Source organism: Scomber japonicus, chromosome 1, assembly GCF_027409825.1.
Source record: "Scomber japonicus isolate fScoJap1 chromosome 1, fScoJap1.pri, whole genome shotgun sequence".
Lineage (NCBI taxonomy): Eukaryota > Metazoa > Chordata > Actinopteri > Scombriformes > Scombridae > Scomber > Scomber japonicus.
The window spans coordinates 20,454,188-20,477,772 of NC_070578.1; the positions used below are offsets into that span (position 1 = coordinate 20,454,188).

The window sequence follows — 23,585 nt, forward strand, 5'->3', positions numbered from 1 at the left end:
TCTGTGGGTTTTTTGGGACAGACAGAGTCTGTGTTATGTGTGATTCTTCAGAGAAACTTTTAATGAAAGACCTCTAATCCCTAACCATAACCCAGCCCATATTCCTGCATCTCAAAGGAGATAGATGTGTTGAGAACCACCTTCTGTTGTAATGAGGAACAGGAATTAAAAACAAGGGTGTGCTAGAGGGAAGAAACAAGAATGCTGACATCCGCTGGTCCACTGATATTTTAGAAGTTGTGTAAAAGTAATTTACACAACAAAAAGGAGTCAAACAATTATATTACATTTGCCCTTTTAGTTATTTTTCTCTGAGATTTGTGTCAGAGTTCAGACTGGATTTTACCATCTTTTCTGAAATAAAAAATGCAAACTAAAAAACAACCAATCAAACAGACAAAAAATTACATGAACAATCCACATAATTATATTATGTAATTTTGTAGTAGATGGCACTGAGATCTGCCCGTAGTTTCTTGAAAGACGGTCTGTTTCTGGGTTCGTACTGCCAACAGCTGTTCATAAGTCTGGACATTTCCACTGGGCATCCATGTGGAGCAGGCATACGGTATCCTGCAACACACCATACACAGTCAGAACATGCAGTATGCTCATATAAAATTAACACACTGTACACATTTTCTGATACATGTGAATTTTTAAAAAAAGCCCCAGTGTCAGTTTAGGCACAGCAAAGCAGGAATTTTCCTCAAAGGCATTTGGACAGAATACATAGACAAAATATCTGCAAGTCTTTACCTCTCTCCACCTCATCTCGTGTCTGTTGGTTGGACATGCTCGCGTAGGGTGTCATTCCCATGGAGAAGGTCTCCCACAGTAGGACCCCAAAGCTCCACACATCACTCTCAGTTGTATAACGACCTGAAAACACCAGCAGGGGGCAGCATTGACAAAAGCACAGACACATGTCTCCTCAGTTTTTAATTGACTAAAAATTCTGGGTGGATTTAAACAGGCAGGAAAAGGGTTGTCACTTCAGGGCAGCAGCAGTTGTGACATACCATAGTTCAGGGCTTCAGGGGCTGTCCATTTGACAGGGATCTGTCTGAGACCTCCCTCTGCAGAGTAGACACCATCATCTTGCTGACGGGACATCCCAAAGTCACTAATCTTCACTATGTTATGCTCTGCAACCAGACAGTTTCTCGCTGCCAAGTCTCTTAAAAAAAGACAAGAAGTCAGAAGGAGAAAGATGTAAGTTGGATGTACAGAGAGGCTGATGAAAAATAGATACAAAAGAGACATAAAAACATCCTGCACTGAATAAATAAACAAATAAAAAATGAAAAGTGAGTGAACAGACAGGACGAAAGGGAGAGAACAGGCGTTCTTATCATGTCTCTGGTCTTGCATACGAGGCAGTTTGACATGCAGTGTTAAAAGCTGAGCAGCTACCAGCAGCCTGCTCTGATCTGTCCCCGCTGGGCAAATCATACACAGCTCCTGCAATGAGTGGGGGATCACAACGTCCACTAAAAATTCTACAGTATATCCCAATGTATTTTTGGATTGTAACTTTTTCTCATGTTTCTCTTATTACAGCTTTGGAAAGCAAGCATTCTCAGTCCCGAAAATCATTTACAAGACCCCAATTTTGATCTCTATATCTACCATTCATAGACCCAGTTTTCCTCTTTGCTCATGAAAAATACAAAAAATATTTTGTGGCATGTAAAAATAGAGCACATCACACTTCTATATTAGCTTTCACTGCCTGAGGTCATTGAGTGCTGCAGTATTAAATCTAACAACAATTAGGACAAAGAAATATAGAAAGGCAGCATTTTCTTGTTATTGATCGAAAATGGATATTATAAATATCTGGAATGCAACTTCAAAGTCGTCTGTTCGGTATTTATATTAACAGCTTAGCTTATTTTATTGTTTTTACTTTCTACTGTTTTTACTTTTTACTTTCTACTGTACTTTTAATAAAATTTGATGAAAAGCAGTTTGAATGTAATTTTATGTATAAAAGTTGATATAGGACAATAAGGTGTTGATTGGATTTCCCTTTGCATGGTTGGTTTGAAAAGAAATTAGATCAGTTAAATCAGTCAATATGTACATGACATATGAAAATGAGGCTGTGGTGCCATTATAGCAGTTTTTCATTGTTTCAAGACACTTCTCAACACACTATCAAGTGCTTAAACATATGTCTTAATTTTAAAACCCTGATTGCTCTCATTGTAGCTCTGAACAGGCTTTTACATGTTTGTTCGGCTGGAGTTGCTCAGTTTTTGAATCTGAATGCAAATTGCTTTGGACAAAAGAAGCACCCAAATAATAATAAGTCACAAAATGCTCTCTGCTGAATTCAGAGTTATACTGTCAGTCATCTGAACTTTTAACAACTTAATAACAAACTGTTACATTAGAATAATATGGGGAAGTGCTATGTAATCAGCAGTTAGGTTGAGTAAACGCTAGGAAATGAATGATGTTTGGTGTTATGTTCTGTACGTGCACCATTCTTGTTCTTATGTGAACTATATTACACTGTATGTAAAATACAATATATGTTTTGATACAACACTGAATTTACAATGGAATTTATAATAATAATATATAATAATTTATGTAACAACACATTGAGATTGTGATTGTTTTGATTGTGTTGTATATTTCATGTTTGCCTCATGAAGTGTATGTGGGTATATTTGGCATTATATTGACATATACAACCATTAAGAAGTTGAAAAAAATGCTTTTAATGCAACTTAAAGAAACTAAATTATCCCTGCAGGTTGCTATACAAATATTGATTGGTGGACTGAATGACCAACCTGTGGATGCACTTCTTTCTCTCCAGGTACTCCATGCCAGCTGCTACATTTTCTGTCATTTTGATCAACATCTTAGGTGTTAAACTGTGACCCTCATGCCGCAAGAAGGAGAGAAAATCACCACCTTATGAAATGTGTAGACACACATACACACACACATATACACACACACATACACACACATATATATATTGAGTGATAATGGAGGAAAAAAGCAGGGAAGCAATAACGGTCCAATAGATCTCTGATGTTGTGTAAACAAGCTGTGCAATTTAAATTAGTGTCTAACAGCTTCATATTTACCTTCAATGAGCTCCATGATGATGTAGATGGGCTGTTTCTGTGTACACACGCCTATCAGCCTCACAATGTTCGGGTGGTCGTACTGCTTCAGGATCCTGGAGAAAAGTACAAAGAAGTAAGTGTGTGTGTGTGTGTGTGTGTGTGTGTGTGTGTGTGTGTGTGTGTGTGTGTGTGTGTGTGTGTGTGTGTGTGTGTGTGTGTGTGTGTGTGTGTGTGTGTGTGTGTGTGTGTGTGTGTGTGTGTGTGTGTGTGTGTGTTACCAACCTGGCTTCCATTAGGAACTTATTCTTGTGCTCTGGGGCCAGATTCTCTTTACAGGATTTAACAGCCACAGGAGTGTTATCAGAGCGTAAACGTCCATTGTACACCTCTCCAAAGTTCCCCTGTGTAGTCAGCCAGTATAACAGTCTATTATCTCACATCTAATCCAGCATGTCTTATGACAGATACTGGACCTACAACAGTTATTCTCTTTAATGAACTGGCATCACGTGTGCACAATTTTTCTATAAATGGAAGAGTCGGTCAGTCCAACACTTTTGTGCAGACTGAAATGTTTCAGCAACTATTAGATTGAATGCCATGAAATTCTATGCAGACATTCATAGTTCCAAGAGGATGAATCTCAATAACATATGGCACCATCAGCCAGTCAAGGTTTTCACATATTCTCTGAATTATCTCCACATGTACTTTATTGATTGGCACAACATCTCTACATACATACGTTGATGTTTCTCAAGGGGCGTTCACACCAAGAGCGATGTCGCCCAATCGCACATCGAGATTACATGTAAAGTCAATGCAGTTAGAAGAGAAATCACCTCACGCCTGCGTGTTGCAAGACAAACCTACGTGTTGCAAGACGAGACGGCAGTCCTATATAATCTTTTTAATTACATTAGGCTACTTTCTATTTTTGTATAAATGTATTGTTTCAACTGCATTGTTTGCGTTGAAAGGCATTCAATGTTGTGAATCAACCGTTAAAGTTGTTAAAATTGCTCCCATTTTTGCTTTGTTTCCCTTCTGTTTACTTTCGAAGTGCTATGGGCCTCTACAGCCACCTGGTGCATGGTTTGTAGGGGTGTGGTTTGTAGCAGCTCTGGCATGGCTCTGGCTGAAGCTAAACCTGACTTGAAAATGTTTTTGCTGCAAATTCGCACTGACGTCACTTACTGTACGTCACTGACGTATATAGCCCCAGTTAGCATAGCTGGCTTTCCCTTATGAAGTTTTGAAGAAAAGAAAAAAAAATAGCTGGTTTTCCCGGCATAAAGTTGTTTTACTAGATTCAACAGTTAATTTACGTGTGGTTTTGTCAGTTGATGTATGTCACAGGATATGGAAGAGCCTCTGGGACACTTATATGAGAGAAAAGAGTAAGTGATCTCAGCCAGGGTTGATGAAGCAATGTTGTTGTTATCTAGTGAAAATGGACAGGCTTGCTACTTGCGTAATGACGCAAATTTTACATAATGGTCACAAAATGGTCATGCGTCAAAACTTGAGCGATAGCATGACGCATTCTCGTTTGTCGAGCAACAAATTCACGTTCATCGCATTTGGTGTGAACGCCCCTCAGATGATTAATCCTACTGTCTTTTATGATTACAATCAAACATTCGTCATCTTCTGTATTTTAGTCAGCAGATGTTAAGCTTACCCACCCGTCCAATGAAGTGTCCCAAGATAATGTCATCATGTTCCAGGACCCACTTGTCCTAACGGGGTTTAATAAACAATGAGACACATAGCGGTGAAGTTTCATCAATAAAAAGACAGTATGTTTATTTAGAGCGTCTGAAGCTCAAGGATAACATTTTACAGCATTCACATACAGACAAAAAGACAAATGAGTGGGCCCTCTGTGTGTGTGTGTGTGTGTGTGTGTGTGTGTATGTCTGTGTGTGTGTGTGTGTGTGTTTGTGTGTGTGTGTTACAGCAGACTGAATGATGCAGTACCTTCAGCACAGGATTACTCAACACTATATCAGACTTCTTGGTGATGTGTTGTCGTGAAGAGAGGAGATGATGGATCAGATGAGGGATACTGCAGAAGCTCTCTCCATCCAGACGGTACAAATTCTACTGACGCATGCAGAACACACACACAAACAGACAGGAAGAAGACAAACTTAACCACATAATAAAAACAAATCTGTAATACATGGCAGTCCTGAACCTGAACATAAATTGAGGTGGTAGACTTGTAAATTGCTCTGACTTATTTTTATTCAGTGGTCCTTCTAAACATTTGAACCGTTTGATTTTCACCTATCCTAAAAACCAACCAACCAACCAAATAAGATGCACCTTTTTTTCATTTAGTAGGGGGGTGTTTCTTATACACCAGTAAAAAGCAGAGAGAGGTTGGATCTGGATTTGGTTAAGTCTGTAAAGGGCCACCCACACTAAGAGCAATACCTATAACAATAAATATAATATCGACATGAACATCCACACTTATGAACAATAACGTCCTGTAAGCAGCGGTGTCAGGCACACACTGCGTGCCCCAGCTATCTCACCAGCTAATCGCAATAGATATTTATGACTCATTACAGCTGTATGTTGTGGGCTACGGAGAAATAAAAAGGAAACCAGAAGAGTTCACAGACAGTATATTCTTCAGAAGTATTTCTAGACACTAGTTGCTGTGATGTTTCTGTATTTACAAACCAAACTCATGATGTAACACAATGTGCAAAAGTGCATGATGATGAGCAGTTTTTATTGCACTGTGGCAGAGACACAGTATGAGCACAGATCTGAACCTTAAAAGATTTACTAACTTAGTTGTTTTTCCACTGGATGGAACAGAGGATGATGCTTTGTTTGACTCTGGGAAACTAGGGTGCAATCTTCGTGCACAGACAGCTCTGATGAATAGTTTTTGAGATTCGAGGAAGCATACAGCTACACTTAACCATTAACCCGACACACTGTTTCATGTGTAAGGTCCTCTGAACCAGGGTCCACTGTGTACGTGGCATGTGCTCTTAACCACTCGACACCTGCTGTGTTTTGGCGGTACTAGGAAATAGCAACTCAGAACTACATCTTCTCATAACAACCTCTTACATACTTACAAATAGGAAGGAAACAGTACATCAACTATAGCTACACATAAATCACACATTAAAACCACATAATTTAAGACACACACAGAAACACAGATGGATTGTAAAATGTAGTTTTATATCCAAAAAGGCAATGTAGAACTTTCCCTGAGCATTTTCTGATTTCTAATATGTGTCGTTCTACACTGTTGGAACTCATCAGACAACTTGAAACTTGCAAAGGTACACAGAATAATGTTGATAGATGCTATAATTCACTCTGCAATTTGTTAATTTCAGAAATGGATAAATGTCAACCTAGAAATAGAAAAGGTGTCTCAAGCCTTACTGGAATGCCCATCTTAAAAACTGTGGAATGACAAGAAAATAGCTGAAAAGAACTTTTTAAAGTGTAAAGATCTCCTTGATAAACAGAAAATGAGAGATGAATATAGGCAAGCACAATTTCTAAAGATCTCCTTGATAAACAGAAAATGAGAGATGAATATAGGCAAGCACAATTTCTGTTTGATACGTTTCTATGATTCTATAAAAGGAAATTCTAGAAAGGACAGTCACTAAGATTTGATTACTTACAAATCAATAATCCACAGCAATTTTGGAAAGAGATTAATAAATTAGGACCCAAGAGAGTACAGACAATACCTATGGAGGTTATAATAAATGATGACTTTGTCAAAACTAGGAAAGATTTTGCGGATTTATTTTCCGTAAATCAGATTTCTTCAAATTTTGATGATAATTTCTTGAGAGAAGCATGTGCTTTAAAAGATGAACTAGAGAGAAATATGGTTCAAGATGAGCATTCGTCTAATATAATTTTGAAATCTAATATCTCTCTGGAGGAAGTGAGAGCTGCCATACATAAGTCAAAGGTGAAGAAAGCTGTAGGTGTGGAAGAAATCCCTAATGAGGTCTTAAAATCACCATCACTTTTAAATGTCCTCTTTTGTCTGTTCCAATTTTGCTTTAATTATAGTATTGTTCCCTCAGTTTGCTATAAATCTATTATTAAGCCCATCCCAAAATCACCAAAAAATGACCCAAGAGTACCTTTAAATTACAGGGGAATCAGCCTTCTTGGTAGGGTGTATAAATGATATTCTAGTATATTGAATGCTCAGCTGACCCAGTATATAGAAGCTGTAGAATATTTAGTTGATGAGCAGAATGAATTTAGAAAAAAATGAGCTTGTATTGACCATATTCTATTGTTAAAACAAGACTTTTAAAAGCAGGGGTGAATGGTAGATTCTATAAAACACTTAATCAATGTATAGTTGTCCTGTTGCCTGTATAGAGATAAATAATATGCAGACAGATTGGTTTAGTACTCCCTTTGACGTTAAACAGGGTGATATTCTTTCTCCTAATCTATTTGCTATTTATGTTAATGATTTGGCCCACAACATCAAAGAATCAAATCTGGGTATACACATTGACAATTTAACTCTTGGAATTTTGTTGTACGCAGATGATATTGCTCTCCTAGCTGAATCAGAGGATGATTGAATCTTCTCATGACATGGTGTCACAGATTGTTATTATTAATACATCAAAGTAAAACCCAGATTATTCATTTTAGAAAAAGAGGCACTCTAAGAAGTAATACAAATATTATCTTTGGGAAAGTAACATTGGAATATACATCTACATATAAATATTTAGGATTTACTTTTGATGAGTTTATAGTGATGGAAGCGGGAATTAAGTTGTTAGCAAATTCAGCTGGGAGGGCATTAGGGTCTTCTGGTCAGTAAGTTTAAGATATGTAAAACTCTTGGATAATCTACCTATTCCCAATTTTATGATGCTTGTGTCCCTCCCATATTAAATTATGCTTCAGGGGTCTGGGGATTTAAGGAATCTAAAACTGCAGATTACATAGAGAACAGAGCTGCTCGCTGCTTTTTAGGTGTTCATAAGTTTGCTCCGATTTTGGCTTCCTGGTTCTATAAAACGTAAATGTGAGATGATTAGATTATGGAATCATTTACTCAATATGTCAGAAGAATAAGGAAGTTATATGTCAATAAGGAAGTTTTTATTTGGAGTAAATTAAACGGCTCTCCGTGGGCTAAAGAAATATTTGCTTTATTTGAAGAGGTTGGATTACAGTATATGTATAGTAATAATTTAACTTGGTTAATGGCTTCAATTAATGAGAAACTTTTTGCTTTATTTGAGATAAAATGGTTAAACGATATTTTGTTAAAGCCCAAATTATAAACATATATCCAAATTAAGCACAATTATGGCCCTGAATCTTATGTTAAAGCAAACCCAACAAGAAATCAAAGGTCCTTAGTGGCACAGCTGAGAACAGCTTGAAGTCTGCAGATTTAAAAACATTCTTGAAGATGAAAGGTTATGTGAATTATGTGAACTCAACGAAGTTGAAAATGAATCATATTTTCTTTTATACTGTCCCTTGTATGATGTACTGAGAACTCCAATATTTACAGAAAAACCCAGAAATTTTCTGGTGCTCTGATGATGATAGAATGGACTGGTTGTTTAATGTCTTTAAGTTTTCTAAATATGTATCTGAAGCCTGGAAAAAGCATCAGGATGGTGTATATGTTTAATTGCTCTAATGTCTGTTGTCTAGTTTTCATTTGCTATTATTTGTTCCTTTTTTTTGGTGTCTTGTAAACTCACTTGGACTGGGCACTTCTGGTGCATGACACATTAATAAAAAAAATCAATCAATCAATCAATCAATCAATCTATGACTCTTTCCATCTACAAAAACATTCTGTTCCACTGAGCAGATTTACTTACATCTGTATTCTGAATGAGGAAATGCTTGCAGGAGCCTTCCCATTGCACAGAGAGCACATAGCCCTGCTTTTCTTGACTCTTCCTCACCAAGAAGTCCCCATCATTCTTCAGCAGCTGCTGGACCTCTGGCCTGGGAATGGCTCCATGGTACCAGTCCTGCTGCACCAGAGGACGGTCAACCTCTTGCACCTGTGGGGTGGGCAGTGGAAGCACCTGGAGGCAGGAAGACAGAGAATCTTTAAAGCTGACATGCATAATGAAACAATGGGACTAATAGAGGATGGATTTTTGAGGTGATTATGCAGAAATTATATGCATACATTTCAAGACAGTTTGTAATACTTTAACATCAGGCTGCACCACCCTCTATGCCTCCATAGCAAAGAGTTGGAAGGTAGAACTAGTTTGCACTTTGCCAATAAAATCTGCACATAATTTAGGCTTTAAATCCAGCAGATTATACAAATATCATTTTTAAATACTCAAGACTGCCTGTTACAGCATGCACAGGGTCATTTTTTTGTATCATTCTGTCAGATTAAAAAGTGAAAGAATGACTGTATGAGCCATTTTTCTGTTGTTAGTTGGTGCTCAGGACAGCTATGTCATGACACTGCATGTGGTATCATCTGTCAGCAATGATAAAATGATGAAAAGTAAACAGGCTACGTGAGAAGTAAACTTAGTTTTAGGTCAGGCAGAATTTCGAAAAGTAGTAACTTGACCGGCAAAGCTGACCTCAATAAGACAAGCTGTGCCTCCAGGAGCACGAGACCACAAAGAAAGATTACAGTACATGCTCGAGTGAGAGGAGAGTACACTTTCACCAGAACATGATGAATTGTTTGTTGTGTGGTGAGAGGTTTCAGCGCACACAACAGGCACTCAAGAGAAAGTTAGGAGCAGGAAGGTAGAATAGTGTCCTTCATCTGGAACAAGTGTCCTTCATGCTTAAATGTCCTTCAGCAACACATTTAGACACAGATATTTTTTCATGTTTACAGTGTGGTGCTATAAAAAATGTATATAACCACTCATACTCTAGTTGTCATAGTTGGCAGGTAATTATTGTGCCTTGTTTGTAATTTAGTGTTTAACCTACCTCATATCTGGGTTTAAACAGGCTGCTCAGATTGTTCATGATCCCGTCCATGCTTAGTTTGGAAGAAACTTGGCCGTGGTCCTGAAAATCAGAGTATGATATTTTAAAACATATTTATTCAGTAGGTTCTGTTACAAAGAGCTGTTGTAATTACAAGCAAAGTTGCTCATTGAAATAACTGGTTTGCTACAAAAGTAGTTGAAGTAACAAACTAACCTAAATAAATAAATATGATATATTCTGTGTTTAAGCTTAGAGAAATGAATTGATCGAGGAGTTTATACCCAGTATAATAAGTTTCTTCTTCATACAAAACAGGTTTAAATCATATAAGATCTAACCTGAGATTTTTCTTTCTTATAACACAACTTGGCTTCTGAGGTTGAGAATCAATGCTGGAAGAAGTATTAAGATCCTGAACATGAGTAAAAGCAGCAAATACCAAAACCACCAAGTTTAATAAATACAAGTCCTGCATTGAATGTTTTACACTAGTGAAAGTACAGTTATAAATATATACATACAGTACAAGTATTATAATATATAATTTTAGTATATATATTACATGTATGAACAGTAAATGTACTCATTATACAGCAGAATTTGTCTTGTCAGCATTGTAATATTATTACTGATGGATTAATGTGCAAGCCACATTTTCACTGCAGCTGTTTTTAATGACATTACAAATTTACACTAAAATGTAGTGGATTAGAATCATAAAGTTGTATAAAATGGAGAAACTTAAGTAAAGTACATGTCAGTTAAAATTAAAAGGGTACTCCAGTGATTTAGTTTTGCACTTTCATCAGTTTAAAAATGAATGAATCAAAATCAAAGCATAAGTGGTCGAGCTTTTAGTTTGTATAGAATGAGTTGAGCTCTAAATCTCCTGGATCTGACACATTTCATCCAGCAACCAATAGAGCATTTCAGTAGACCCTCCCTGCTACCTACATACCCACTTAACTTTCCATATTCATGCCCCCAGTTTGTAACACAGTATGCTTAAGATAAGATAACTCAGGAGAGCTACAGAAGATATTATACAACAGACTGAGTAGTACTCCTCTTGAAGAATAAATTAAACTTGAAGTGTAAAATTGGTCCTCTTTAAATTAAGTTAAGTTTACCAGGAGGACCTCACTGAGAACCAGGCTCTCTTTTTCAGGAGGACACACATTCACACCTGGATGCTGTAGTATAACCATAGTCTGATCTGCTGCCACTGAGTTGGAGAATAATGAAGGAGGAAGCTATGCTCCGTCAGTTTCCTGATCCCTCACCACTTATAGGTAACTGTAAATATACTAAATTACTTCCCACCATTGGAAACAGTATTTTGATATAGAGGTAGAAAAAGACAAAGGTAAGAGAGACACTGAAACAGAACATACACTGCTTGTGTTGGACGAAAGCGAGTCTGTGTCCAGCTGCAGCGCAGGGGGAGGTTCTCTGGAGCCCAGCTGGTCTAACTTCTCCTTCAGAAGCAACCTCTGAGCCTCCAGCTTGGCTCTGATGCCCTGAGACAGAGCAACCTGCTGCCTACACTCCTCCAGTGCATGTCTCTTGCTGAACTGGTAGACCCTGGACACGGCAACACAGACAGCGGTATTACATCAGGGAAGGTTAATTATATTAGTTTCTGAACTTTTTAGTGCAAACAACAGTGGTTTCAAAAGTCAATAAAAAAACGTAATTAATTAGACAGTGCAAGACAACACAGACGCCAATAAAAAAGCCTGTCTGTGCAAAATGGGTTTTCAGATGCTCCATTAACAATCACAATCAATAGGAGGCTTCTCTAGTGACAGCTCAGTCAGCCCTGCTGCTGGATTTTGAGTATGTAAGATCAGTAACCGCAAATTACCTAAGACTTATGCGAGTGAGGTGAAAAAACTTCAATAAAAACTGAGAAGGGGGTTGATGACAAAGCTCAGAAGAATGATAATGACCAGTGCATGTCTGGATTAACTTGTTAGAGGGCCCCAGAGCAAACTTGCTACCCCCAGCCTCCCTCTCTGCATTGTGCAGACAGCAGACAATTTGTGGCAATCTGATTGGAGCTGAAATGATTAGTCAATTAAATGATCAGTTAGATTTCAGCTTTTAATGTGAAGATTTGCTGTTGTCTTTTGTGTACTGTACATACTGCATATATATATGGTGGCCGACAAGGGCCAAACGCACTGCAACGGCCTAATGTGTCTCAGTTAAGGAAAACAGCTTCAAGTACAGAAACGATTCAAATTAACAAACTCAAACACAAGTCTAAACGAGGTACAAAAAGAGGAACGTGGTGCAAATGAAAAAATGTGGTGCAAATGAAAAAAGACAAATGCAGCATCATCAAACACGCTGCAAATAGAGAAACGATGCAAAGCACAAAATGATACAAACTGAGAAACCATCTTCAAAAGAAAAATGCTTCATAACCGGTCACTCCTACTACACGGGATGGACAGAGACAGAACAGCTGACTGAACCACGGTGTTTCAACATACAGCGGGAATGGTAATGTGACTTTTATTTGATTATATTTATATGTTATGTTTATATCACTGTACAATGCTGCACATTATGTGATGTTTTTTTAATTGTATTTTACACCAGACGATACAAGGCTGCACACTTGCATGTAGATTAGCCTGCTTAATAAGATAAGATGATGATTAGACATTGATATAAAGCACCCATTATAATAGTACATTAAAAAGCCCTCTTATCACTGTCTTCCATAACATACAGCATTGCATATTACGTGTTATGCTTGTTATGAAAAACGTGATAAGTAACGTTACTGAGATGAGTATTAATACTTTTAACTACTTCTTGACATACCCACACAGTGGAGATCATTCATAACTGCTTACAAGTTAACTGCTGTCATTAACAGGCATAACACGTAATGTAGGCTATGTTGAAACACCGTGGTTCAGTCAGCTGTTCTGTCTCTCTCCATCCCGTGTGTCTTTCCATTGAGCTGTTACGCTGAGAGTGCACCTGCAGGTTTGGACCACTTCCGTTTGTAGTGACCAGTTATGAAGCATTTTTCTTTTGAAGATGGTTTCTCAGTTTGTATCATTTTGTGCTTTGCATCGTTTCTCTATTTGCAGCGCGTTTGATGATGCTGCATTTGTCTTTTTTCATTTGCACCACGTTCCTCTTTTTGTACCTCATTTAGACTTGTGTTTGAGTTGAATCGTTTCTGTACTTGAAGCTGTTTTCCTTAACTGAGACACATTAGGCCGTTGCAGTGAGTTTGGCCCTTGTCGGCCACCGTATATATATGATAGTAAACAATCAGGAGATTAAAAACAGCACTATATAACTGGGAAATTATAACAACCACTTTCACTTTTTTTACTTACATACAGTTATTAATTGATTCATAACAGAAAATTAGTTATAGCCCTACATTTTAATAAACATCTTTGTTTAGGATGATCATTTATGATTAGAATATGATTAGAATAAGTAATCTGTGAGCACAATATAAACTAAAAGAAATGGAATCAACTCTAGATTTGGACACAGGTCGGCTCAGCAGGACAAGGCCACAACATTAGGCAACCAAGACTGTACTGGTGTAAATTCTCCAACAAAACTGCCATAAATCAAGTTGTCAAGCCCAACTGACATGCAGTGGGGTTTGAGTCCTTGATGCAGTTGTTTGCTTTTCTCGGTTTGTCATCCAGTCTTGAGTGATTTGTAATTTAGTGGGCTGAAAACAACAAAGAAAAAGAACAACAGACGGACACTGTGATGAGATTGCTTCTGTTTCCGAGTTCAAAGATGAACTTTCGGTCTTTATAGGCAAACATGGACATTTTAACATCCGAATCAGTGGTTCCCAATTTTTTTCAGTGGTTTTTTCAGTTCCCTACTCTCATCCTCCTCGACCTGAGTGCAGCTTTTGACACTATCACTCACACTATCCTCCTAAACAGACTAATCTCTATCGGAATCTCGCACACATTCCTTGACTGGTTTAAATCCTACCTTTCAGGCCACATTCAGTTCATCCAACTCCAATCCTTCAGTTCTCAGCCATCCCCCGTCACCACTGGTGGGGGCTCTGTCCTGGGGCCCCTACTCTTCATCATCTACCTACTTCCCCTCGGCAATATCTTCCGCAAATATGACATCCATTTCCACTGCTACACAGACGACACCCAGCTCTACCTCTCCAGCAAACCCAATTGCACTCTCCCACCTTCCTCCCTCACTGACTGCCTCAGTGAACTTTCTCAAACTTAACAGTGATAGAACTGAAATCCTCCTCATTGGCACAAAATCAACCCTTGCCAAAGCCGACAGTTCATCCCTCACCATCGACTACTCCTCTGTCTCCCCCTCCCCTCAGGTTAAGAGTCTGGGTGTCATCCTCAACAGCACATTATCTTTCCAATCACATATCAATAAAATCACCTGGTCTGCATAATTCCATCTACGTAATATCAATCGCCTCTGCCCTTCCCTCTCTCCCCACTCCACTGCTATTCTTGTACACAGCCTTGTCCCGACTACTGCAACTCCCTTCTCTTTGGTCTACCTCACAAATACCTCCAAAAACTTCAACTGGTTCAGAACTCTGCAGCTTGGATCATCACCAGAACCCCCTCCATCCACCACATCACTCCTGTTCTGCAGCAACTCCACTGGCTTCTGGTAAAGTTCCGAATAGACTTCACCTCCTCCACATTGGCCACCCCTTCCTGTTCCCTCAGATCTGCCTCCTCCATCCACCTCTTTGAGCTTTTCAAATGTGAATATTCTGGCTGGACTACTATTGTCAGTGATATCAGTGTTTGAAATGAACATGATTCCTTAATGTCTGGTTACATTTTAGGGCCATTTTATAATTATTTGGAATATATTTGTTACATACAGCTACTTTAACTTGAACCACTACCTCACTTTACTCTGTTTTGTCTGTTCTACAATGTCTTTTATCTGTTTTGTTTCGTATTGTTTTGTTTATTATTTACTGTTTTGTTTATTAATTGTTGTACTGTGTCCTCGAGTGCCCAGAGAGGCGCCTTCAAATGAAAATGTATTATTATCATTATTATTATTATTAGAAGAAGTGATGATGTGATGATATGATGGCCCCTGAGATGTGACTGCTTTGTCAAATATACACATAAAGAAAGAAGAGGAACAGTTTTGTGTAGATTTCTGCATGTAAAAAAAATAAAAAAAAATAAAAAAAATAAAAACTTATAATAAAAGCTACAAGAAAGAAAACAACTTCTCAAATGACCTGAGAGTGTTGGAGAGCCAGAGAGGCAAGTTTTATCATTTCATTATTTACAAAAATGTTTCTTAAAATTGCAGACCAAAGGACAGCATAACCTCCCCTCTCCTCTCCTCCCCACCACCATATGCTGCCCTTAAAAGTTATCAGCCTTTTGCAAATAAACACATTGTTTTCCAGCTGTCCTCCAGAAGCACGTTAATGACTCCATCACTCCCACAGGACTTTACACTTCTAACACCTTCAGACAGCCTCGTCAACCACGACAAATGAGGGGATAGAGCTCCATAACTCTGCTCCATAATGCTGTATTTGAATTCATAAGGCACTCACTGCCCCCTGAGACCACACTGGTTATTAGCTGTTGCCCAGCTAAGAGTAGACTGAACTCTCCCAATAGAAAGGAACAAACCTCAGTAATTTGTCTTCACAGCTATCAAAGGCTGTGTGTGCTTTCACTTCTTTAACCTCTGGTTACAACATAAGAGCATCATTGATTTTGGCCAGTGTCTGTTGTCTGCTCACCTCTGGCCCTTCCTGATTCCATCCCTCTCGTCCTCCAGCTCCAGCTCCAGCTGCTCGACCGATGTCTGCTGGGAGCTCAGAGTCCGAGCCAGACCCAGCAGCTCCTCCTCTACCCCAGTCAGCCTGGGAGAAGGAGACAGAGAGAGAGGGGGGGTCAGAAGGATGAGGAAGAGGAAGTAGCTGAGACATAAAAATGGACTTTTAAGTTTAGTCATCTGGGTAATTTTGCACTGTTTGTTCTTACTTATGTTGGATTGTTTCAAGCGTGAGGTCGTTCAATTCGATCTCTCGGGGATTTAGTCTCTCAGTGTCCTCCAGAAGACTACAATCAAATTCTACACAAGCAGGAATCTCGCCCACAGACCTACACACACACACACACACACACACAGAGAGAGAGTTCACATGGTTTTCATGACTGAGTGGTTGACCTCTAGGGGGAAAAGGTTTCCCTCTGTCTACCTGTTCTGGTGGATGAAGCTCTCATACTCTTTCTGTGGATCGATGGACATTAAAGCAGTAGACATCTCCCTGTGGATGCGCACCACCTCATGATGGAGGAGAGTGGAAATGTCAAAGTATTCCTGCAGGATCTCCTTTCTGGTTCAAAGAATTAAGATAAAATAAGAATTAGACAGGATACAAACTACATATACTGTGTTTTAACCTAGGAAACTACTTAATAAAGATCTTTAAAAAAACAAAAACAACTATTTTACTTATTGTTTCTCTGTTTTTGGTTTGATTTTCTTACCTTATGATTGTTAAATGTTTTTGTAAATGTTTGTTCAAGTTTTCTTAAGTGCACAAACAAGAAAAAGCTTTCCCAATCATATGATCATTAACCTAACTTGATTTAAAAAAATAAATATAGCAAACTGTTCACTGAAATGCATCTCAAGACAATGTCAAGTCTCTGCCAGTTGAATTTGATGGTGCTCTTTAAAACAAATGGCTGCCTGGAAGTTAGAAAACATTTAGTGTAATTTGTTGGACATGCTTGAAAAGTGGTAGCAATGGAGAGTTTTGTAATACATGGGCAACACATGCCATTACTGACTGTGGTATAATTTTGTAAAATGTACACTTAAGGTCAGTGAATAGATTACACATCATTCGCACACACATGCACAGACTTCATCACATGCTATAGTATATTTGATCTTACAGTATGAGCACCATCTCCTGCTGCAGAGTCTGCAGCGCGCTGAGCAGGGCAGGCTGGACCTGACTGTAGTGGTGCTGATGGTAAACTTGAGCTGCTCGCACAGACAACACATAGTCATTATGCTGCTCATGGAGTTTCAGGGAAGCCTTTATGTACCGCTCTTTAGCCTTGTCACGCTCTTTATCTGCAAACACACCACATAATTCAGGAAGGGGAAGACACGTTATGTCATGATGGAAATACATGTATCAGATTTTAAACACACATGGGAAAAAAAACAAAAAAACAGCTAGCTTGTGCCATCAGTATGAAAGTGACTGTTAAGAGAGTTGAGTGATAGCAGGAATCCCCACCTTTACTGGCCTCATGGAACTTCCTCTTAGACTGAGCTGCATCTTTTACTGCTTGTCTATAGCTGCTCTTCAGTTTCTCTAGCTCAGTCTGAGTCACCTGCAGCAGCACACAACACACACACACACACACACACACACACACACACACACACACACACACACAACAGCATCTTTAATGCTGCAGTAAAATACAGCCACAATGCAAGGAGAGATGTAAGTTAAAATGTCCGTGGTTAAAAGCACACAAAGGAAAGCAGGTTCAGATAACACAGGAAGTGGACAACAGTCTGATAATGTTTCACTGCAGAGGAACATGAGAAAAAACACATGAGGAAATGATCCGACCTTTGTTGCATTGCTCGTGGCAGTGTTTCAAAACTTCACCTGATAACATCTCTACACTTTTGTTCAGTTGCAATCACAAAATCAGATCTACCTATAGTACTTAAACATGCACACAAAACCCTCCGAGTTTTGACTACACAACAAGGAAAGAAGATGAAAACAAACAAACTGCAACCCAGTCTGGATAGCTGAAAATGAACACAAAGTAACACAAATCAAGACATCAATTGACTGAATCGGGTAATAAAAAACAGTGTGGCACAGCCACCAGTTTGAGATAGCATCGAAATGCATTTGCACACCATCTTTCCAGCCTATTGAGCCTCATTTCATTTGCAAATATATTTTAAAGTGACAGCTTCTACTTTCTCATAAGAATTGTCTCATAAATACTTTAGCACTATGATTATTCATTTTTTTAACACAAAATAATAATTTAAAAATCCAAAACACCAAGAAAACTAAACATGGTGATAATGGAAATCAACTTCAAAATTTGCTCCTGCTATTTTGAAAGTGGTCAAATAACAAATAAAGTATATCTTCATCAGGTTTTCGCATTGCTGAAAAGAGTGAGTTAAATGTCGTCCCTTAAGAGTAAACCTCAGACATGTTTGTTTAATTGAACTTTTAGCTTGGCTTTTTGTGTGTTGTTCTTTTGTGTTTTCTTTGCTCCACAAATAAACCTAAATTTGAATAGATGGGTAGATGAGCAAGTAAAAAACAGATCAATCAGAAGGTTGTTAATAAAGCAGTGGAAACACAATATGCTATCAATATGCTACTTAAAAAACATGCAGCCTATTTCCAGCAGTGAGCAGTTTTATAACAGTACAGAGGTCTGACTCTACAAAGATAGTATATGTGCCTGTTGACATGATTGTAGCCATGTTTAAGGTAAAAGTGTATTTGAGTGTCTGCATGTGTTTGGGTGAATGTTTTAGTCACACACCTTGTTGAGCTCCTGTCTCAACAGGTTCCACTGCTCTGAGTAGGTTTTGCGGAGCTGCTGTTTATCTCTGATGAGGAGCGTCAGTTTACTGATAGGACCATCCAGCAGTTCCTCAGAGTGCTTCTTCATCACCTGACTGAGAATGTCTGTCTGAGAGACCAGCACTTCCCATGACTGGCAGACGGCGGCCAAAGGTAAGAGAAACAGGAAATGTATCAGTGTGTTAATTAGAGAGAGAGTGTTACCGTAATGCATCCATGCTACTGTAGACTCAGTCCTGCTTATCTGCATGTGGATCCACCTCCATTTGTCTAATAGTAGTTAGCGATATACTGTATCTCGACTACTGAAAATATTCCTAAAAATTTGGTGGAAAGTCAGACCATGCATATGCCCATTTACAACACACTTCCATTTTTCTGCTTGTAACATCTAAACTGAGGAATCCAAAAGTTAGAAGTCTCGCTTTGGTGCTTTGGTTTGATGTCCATTTTCCTACAAGAATCATCCTTACTTTCAAAGCTACCAATGTCATCTAATCCTCACAGTACTTGGTAGATTGTACTCTATATTTGAAAGACTTCAAAACAACACATTTTTACTGTTTATGTCATAATGTTTCCTGTAAATGCCAAACTTATAGACATGTCCAATTGCAACTAAATGTATATGTCAAATTTGGTGCATGTATCACTAAACTTTAATGGCATTTTGCCCACAGCTGGCACATCAGCAAATTTAAGTGGTTCGTGGTTCAAATTTAAGTGGTTCGTGGTGCACAGTTCATGTAGATATGATTATCAGATACAGATCGAAACCAATGCATATTTTAAAAAGTGCTTTCTGATTCGGATAAATATATTTAAACATTTATTAGTAGAGCAGTGTAAATACAAAAAAAATGGTTATCACAAAATTTCAGAACTTGAAGTCTCTGATCATTGTATGAGGCCCTCATAGAAATTAAGAAAAGTACATTTATAGATTCACTTTCGAGTATTTTGGGCCATCCACATACAGCATATTTTGTACATTGGACCTAAATGCACACAATGTCTCTTCAGTCACTGGATCTGTTGTTTAGAAACTATGGATCTTTTTTTCCACTCATATTCAGTTTCAGGTTCGCATCTGTGATTTTACTGAAAATGAAACAAATTTGTATTGACAGTATCACTACATTAAACTCACAAACCACACTCTGGTTGGGGGAGTATTTTTCCACAGTATGACTACACTATACAAACATTTCAAATTCTCTGAAAATATATTTCAGTAGGCAACTGAAATATATTTCGTACATGGGAAACATTGATGCTGATAATTAAACTAACCTTAATTTAGAAAACTACTTTGACATATGCTGAATTCACACATCCCCTGCAGTGGTTTTCACACTCATATTGCAACAGCTGCACCACAGTTAGTCATCTACCAGACTATAGCTCACCTTGTTCAGCTGGCTGATGTAGTCCAGTCCTGCACTGGGCTGAGGCCGGTCCAGCCTCTCCACCATGGCAGCCATGTGGTGCATCTGCGCTGAAAACTCCTTCTCACTCTTTGCTCGCTGACCCATCCACTTCTTCATGACCTCCATTAGGTGAAGCTCTGAGTCCAGTAAACGCATGACAGCTGAATGTGCCTGAGGGCAGCGCAAGTCCTCTCCAAACCCCATCTCCAAAGCAAAAACTCTTCTTCCTGACAAAGATTTGTTGTGAGCAGTAATTCCTGTACAACCTTTGTGTGCTCATGAAAAGGACAGACAGAGAGCGGTGAGATGTTGAGGCAACTGCTAGTGGCCAATACAAGTTATTTCTCTGTGGCCGTAGATGGGTTTCACTTCCCTGTGTGAAAAAAAATTGTATAGAGGTTCAAGTGAGGCAGCACTTCCTCATATCTGTTAGAATGTGCTTTTATTTCCTTTTTTATTTCTTTCAATTCAGGAACATCTTTAGAGATACAATAACTCAAAAATTATGCGATTATGTGACTGTAATGTAGAAAATGTCCACATTGGATGCAGTAGGGTTAATGGGGCCTTTGGAAAAAAAGTGCAGACATAAATGTACTCATCAACAAGCAGCGGTTGAACGTTACCTGGGAGACTGCTGAGATCAAAACATATTTGATCTGCATTTAACTTGGTAGAAACTTCAAGTGGTGGAATAACATTCATTTACTCAGCTTGTGTATAAGCACTGTTTTATGCTACATTATACTTTACTAATAACTTTCACTTTTGATCCTTTAAATACATCTTGCTACATGTCATTTTTGAATGTAGTTTTTTTTAAAGGAGTTTTACTAAAGTACTTGAGTATTTCTACACATACTTTAATAAAGGATATGAATACTTCTTCCACAACAAAATACTTTCATTTTTGTTTTCCAACAAAGTACTTCAAATGACTTAACCCTTGCATAACATAGTGCTTTTGCAATAAATGACATTTCAGAAAACACGTCAACTATGTGGTGTTTTATTAAAGTAATACTGTGTTTTGCATCTCAGGGCCACCGTAGGTAAGACCTGGGATGGTTGTAACATTTTGATATTTCTGTCTGTAGCTTGGAGCTCTTTAAACTAGTGCTTTCAAAGTTTGATGCAAACTAGTGGCAAGTGTCTGCTATTAAATGGCATAACTGCTATCTCTGTTACATGAACGGGAAATGCATGGTGCAGTCTCAAGCGCAAGGTGTGAAATGTTACAACTAACCCGATAGTCCAGGTTGTTGTAACACCTGTGTGTGTGTGTGTCTGTGTCTCTCTGTGTGTGTGTGTGTGTTACACTTTCATTTCAACATAATAAAATATTTTACATAGTCACCAATATAAATGGCTAACTTTCCCCTAACAGATCCTTTACCAATTCCTATCTACTTACCTCATGCCAGCACAGTACATAATATGCATCAGCAGCTCTCATCAGATATCCTGTCAATTCTCTCTTCTTTTTTTTCTTTTTTTAAAGTGGGGTGCGGCTTATACGCCAGTAAAATAGGCTACATAGAGAGGGTGGATGTGGATATGATTATAGGTATGTAATCTGTCCACACTAAGAATGATAACAATAACTACAGGCTAATAACGACGTGAGCGTCCACCCACATGTATGCACGTCCTCTAAACAGCGGTGTCTGTCAGGCACGCACCGCGCTGTGTAGTGTAGTGTATTTAGTGTGTAGTTTAGTGTAGTGTGTAGTAGTCTATTTCTGGACACTAGTTGCTGTTGTTGTGATGTTTCTGTATTTGCAGACCAAACTCATGTTGAAGCGCGATGTGAAAAAGCGCACAGATGAGCAGTTTTTATTGCACACTGTCAGAGACACAGTATGAGCACAGATGCGAAGCCTAAACGACTGACTAACTTTGTAGTTTTTCCATGCTTTGTTTGACTCTGGGACTGACGCAGAGACAGAGGACAGTTAGCTTAGTGAGCCTTATAGCGACTTTGGTGTATCTTTGCGCACAGCGACAGCTCTGATGAAGAGTTTCTGGGACGAAGTAAGCATAGGCCTGTATATCTACACACTGTATCACATATGTAAAGTTAACGTGTTCTTTTTAAAGGTTTAATTGAAACTCAGACTGGTTCCTATAGTTAATATAGGACCAGTCCAGCTCCCTTACCGGACCACTAACTATTAACCCGACACACTGTTTCAGATATAACTAAATGAATAACTACTGGTGCATTTTCCAGTAGCACCAGCATGACGCCCAAAACAGACTGGCTTTATACACCGGTGTGACTCACTGTGTCTGTCTACCTGTTTTTTACGGTTGAACTATTGTAACCTACACGTGGAACTTTCCTTTGATGATTTCTCTTAACTTCCTTCTCTCTATACAGAACCTGTACATTGTCACGTAACATACGCTATATTATTTTGCCATTGATCTGATGGACTTTCCCTGCTTTTTGATGCTTTTTCCAAAAAGAGAGACACCCCTAGAAATACAAAAAAATAAAAAAATAAAAATAAAATACAATTCAATATTTGCTTGGATTAGATTTTGACATTTTCCACGTTATTACAACCTACCCAGACACTGGTAGCCATGAACTAGATTAAGTTACAGCTAACAATTAAAACATAAGCACTAACAACTTCCATGAAAGATATCTACACAGACACATAATTATTATCATTTAAGTTCCATGAGCTAATCTACAAAGCAGGCAATGCTATCACAAATACACATAACATTTAAAATAATAATTAGGCCATAATACAAAATTCTTACCTCAAAATGAGTTGGTTTAAAAAAATTAAATTACATTTTTTTTTTAAATCAGCTGTTTCGACCACAGGGTGCTACTTCCTCATGTGGACTAAAGGACTAAATTGTGCGTGTCCAGGGGGGGATCAGGTGATTTGTAACTTGTTTCTGACTGGAGAAATTGAAAGTGTTACAACCATCCCTGGTCTTGCCTACTATTCAGGTCAAGGTCAAGGACACAATTCATTTAGCCTGAAATTGGAGTCTCTTAATTTTTTTTTGAGGGGGGGGGGGGCGGCTCTATTTACTCAAAAAAAAAGTCACAAATAGATGGCATAAACCCTAAAGAATACAGTCTTTGAAAGCTTCATTAAGGATGAATCACCCATTTATTAATGAAGGTATATAAAGGTTATTAGAACAAGGTTGCTTCAAAATTTCCTTACATTGAGTTTGATGTAGGCAAGTGCAGTTTATATGCAACTGTACATGCAAGAGATTGCAGGAAAACATCGGCCAGTGCTACTTAACTGACATGCAGCCAGTGTGTTGAAACCTCTTCCTCTACTTTTATTTCTTCTTTTTTTCTGCTTATCACACCAAGAGCATAAAATACTGAAAAAAAACCTGCTGATGGTGCTTGCAGCATAAAAAATAAAAAATAAATGCGTTTCT

At 38.3% G+C, this 23,585-nt stretch overlaps 1 protein-coding gene across 1 annotated transcript; it reads right to left on the reverse strand.

Annotated features, from left to right (window-relative positions):
* Window positions 1-219: 219 nt before the first annotated feature.
* On the reverse strand, window positions 220-21,628 carry fes (FES proto-oncogene, tyrosine kinase). The gene is made up of 19 exons (XM_053316653.1): window positions 21,571-21,628; window positions 20,136-20,529; window positions 18,686-18,859; window positions 17,389-17,485; window positions 17,036-17,219; window positions 16,330-16,467; window positions 16,112-16,231; window positions 15,868-15,990; window positions 11,480-11,669; window positions 10,083-10,163; window positions 8,981-9,193; window positions 5,079-5,201; window positions 4,784-4,837; window positions 3,378-3,496; window positions 3,114-3,208; window positions 2,811-2,934; window positions 1,023-1,180; window positions 760-882; window positions 220-573 (listed from the first exon to the last, which is right to left on the reverse strand). Exons 2-19 carry the CDS (start codon window positions 20,358-20,360, stop codon window positions 431-433), a joined length of 2,484 nt encoding a protein of 827 aa, XP_053172628.1. The 5' UTR covers window positions 20,361-20,529; window positions 21,571-21,628; the 3' UTR covers window positions 220-430.
* Between the last annotated feature and the right edge of the window lie 1,957 nt (window positions 21,629-23,585).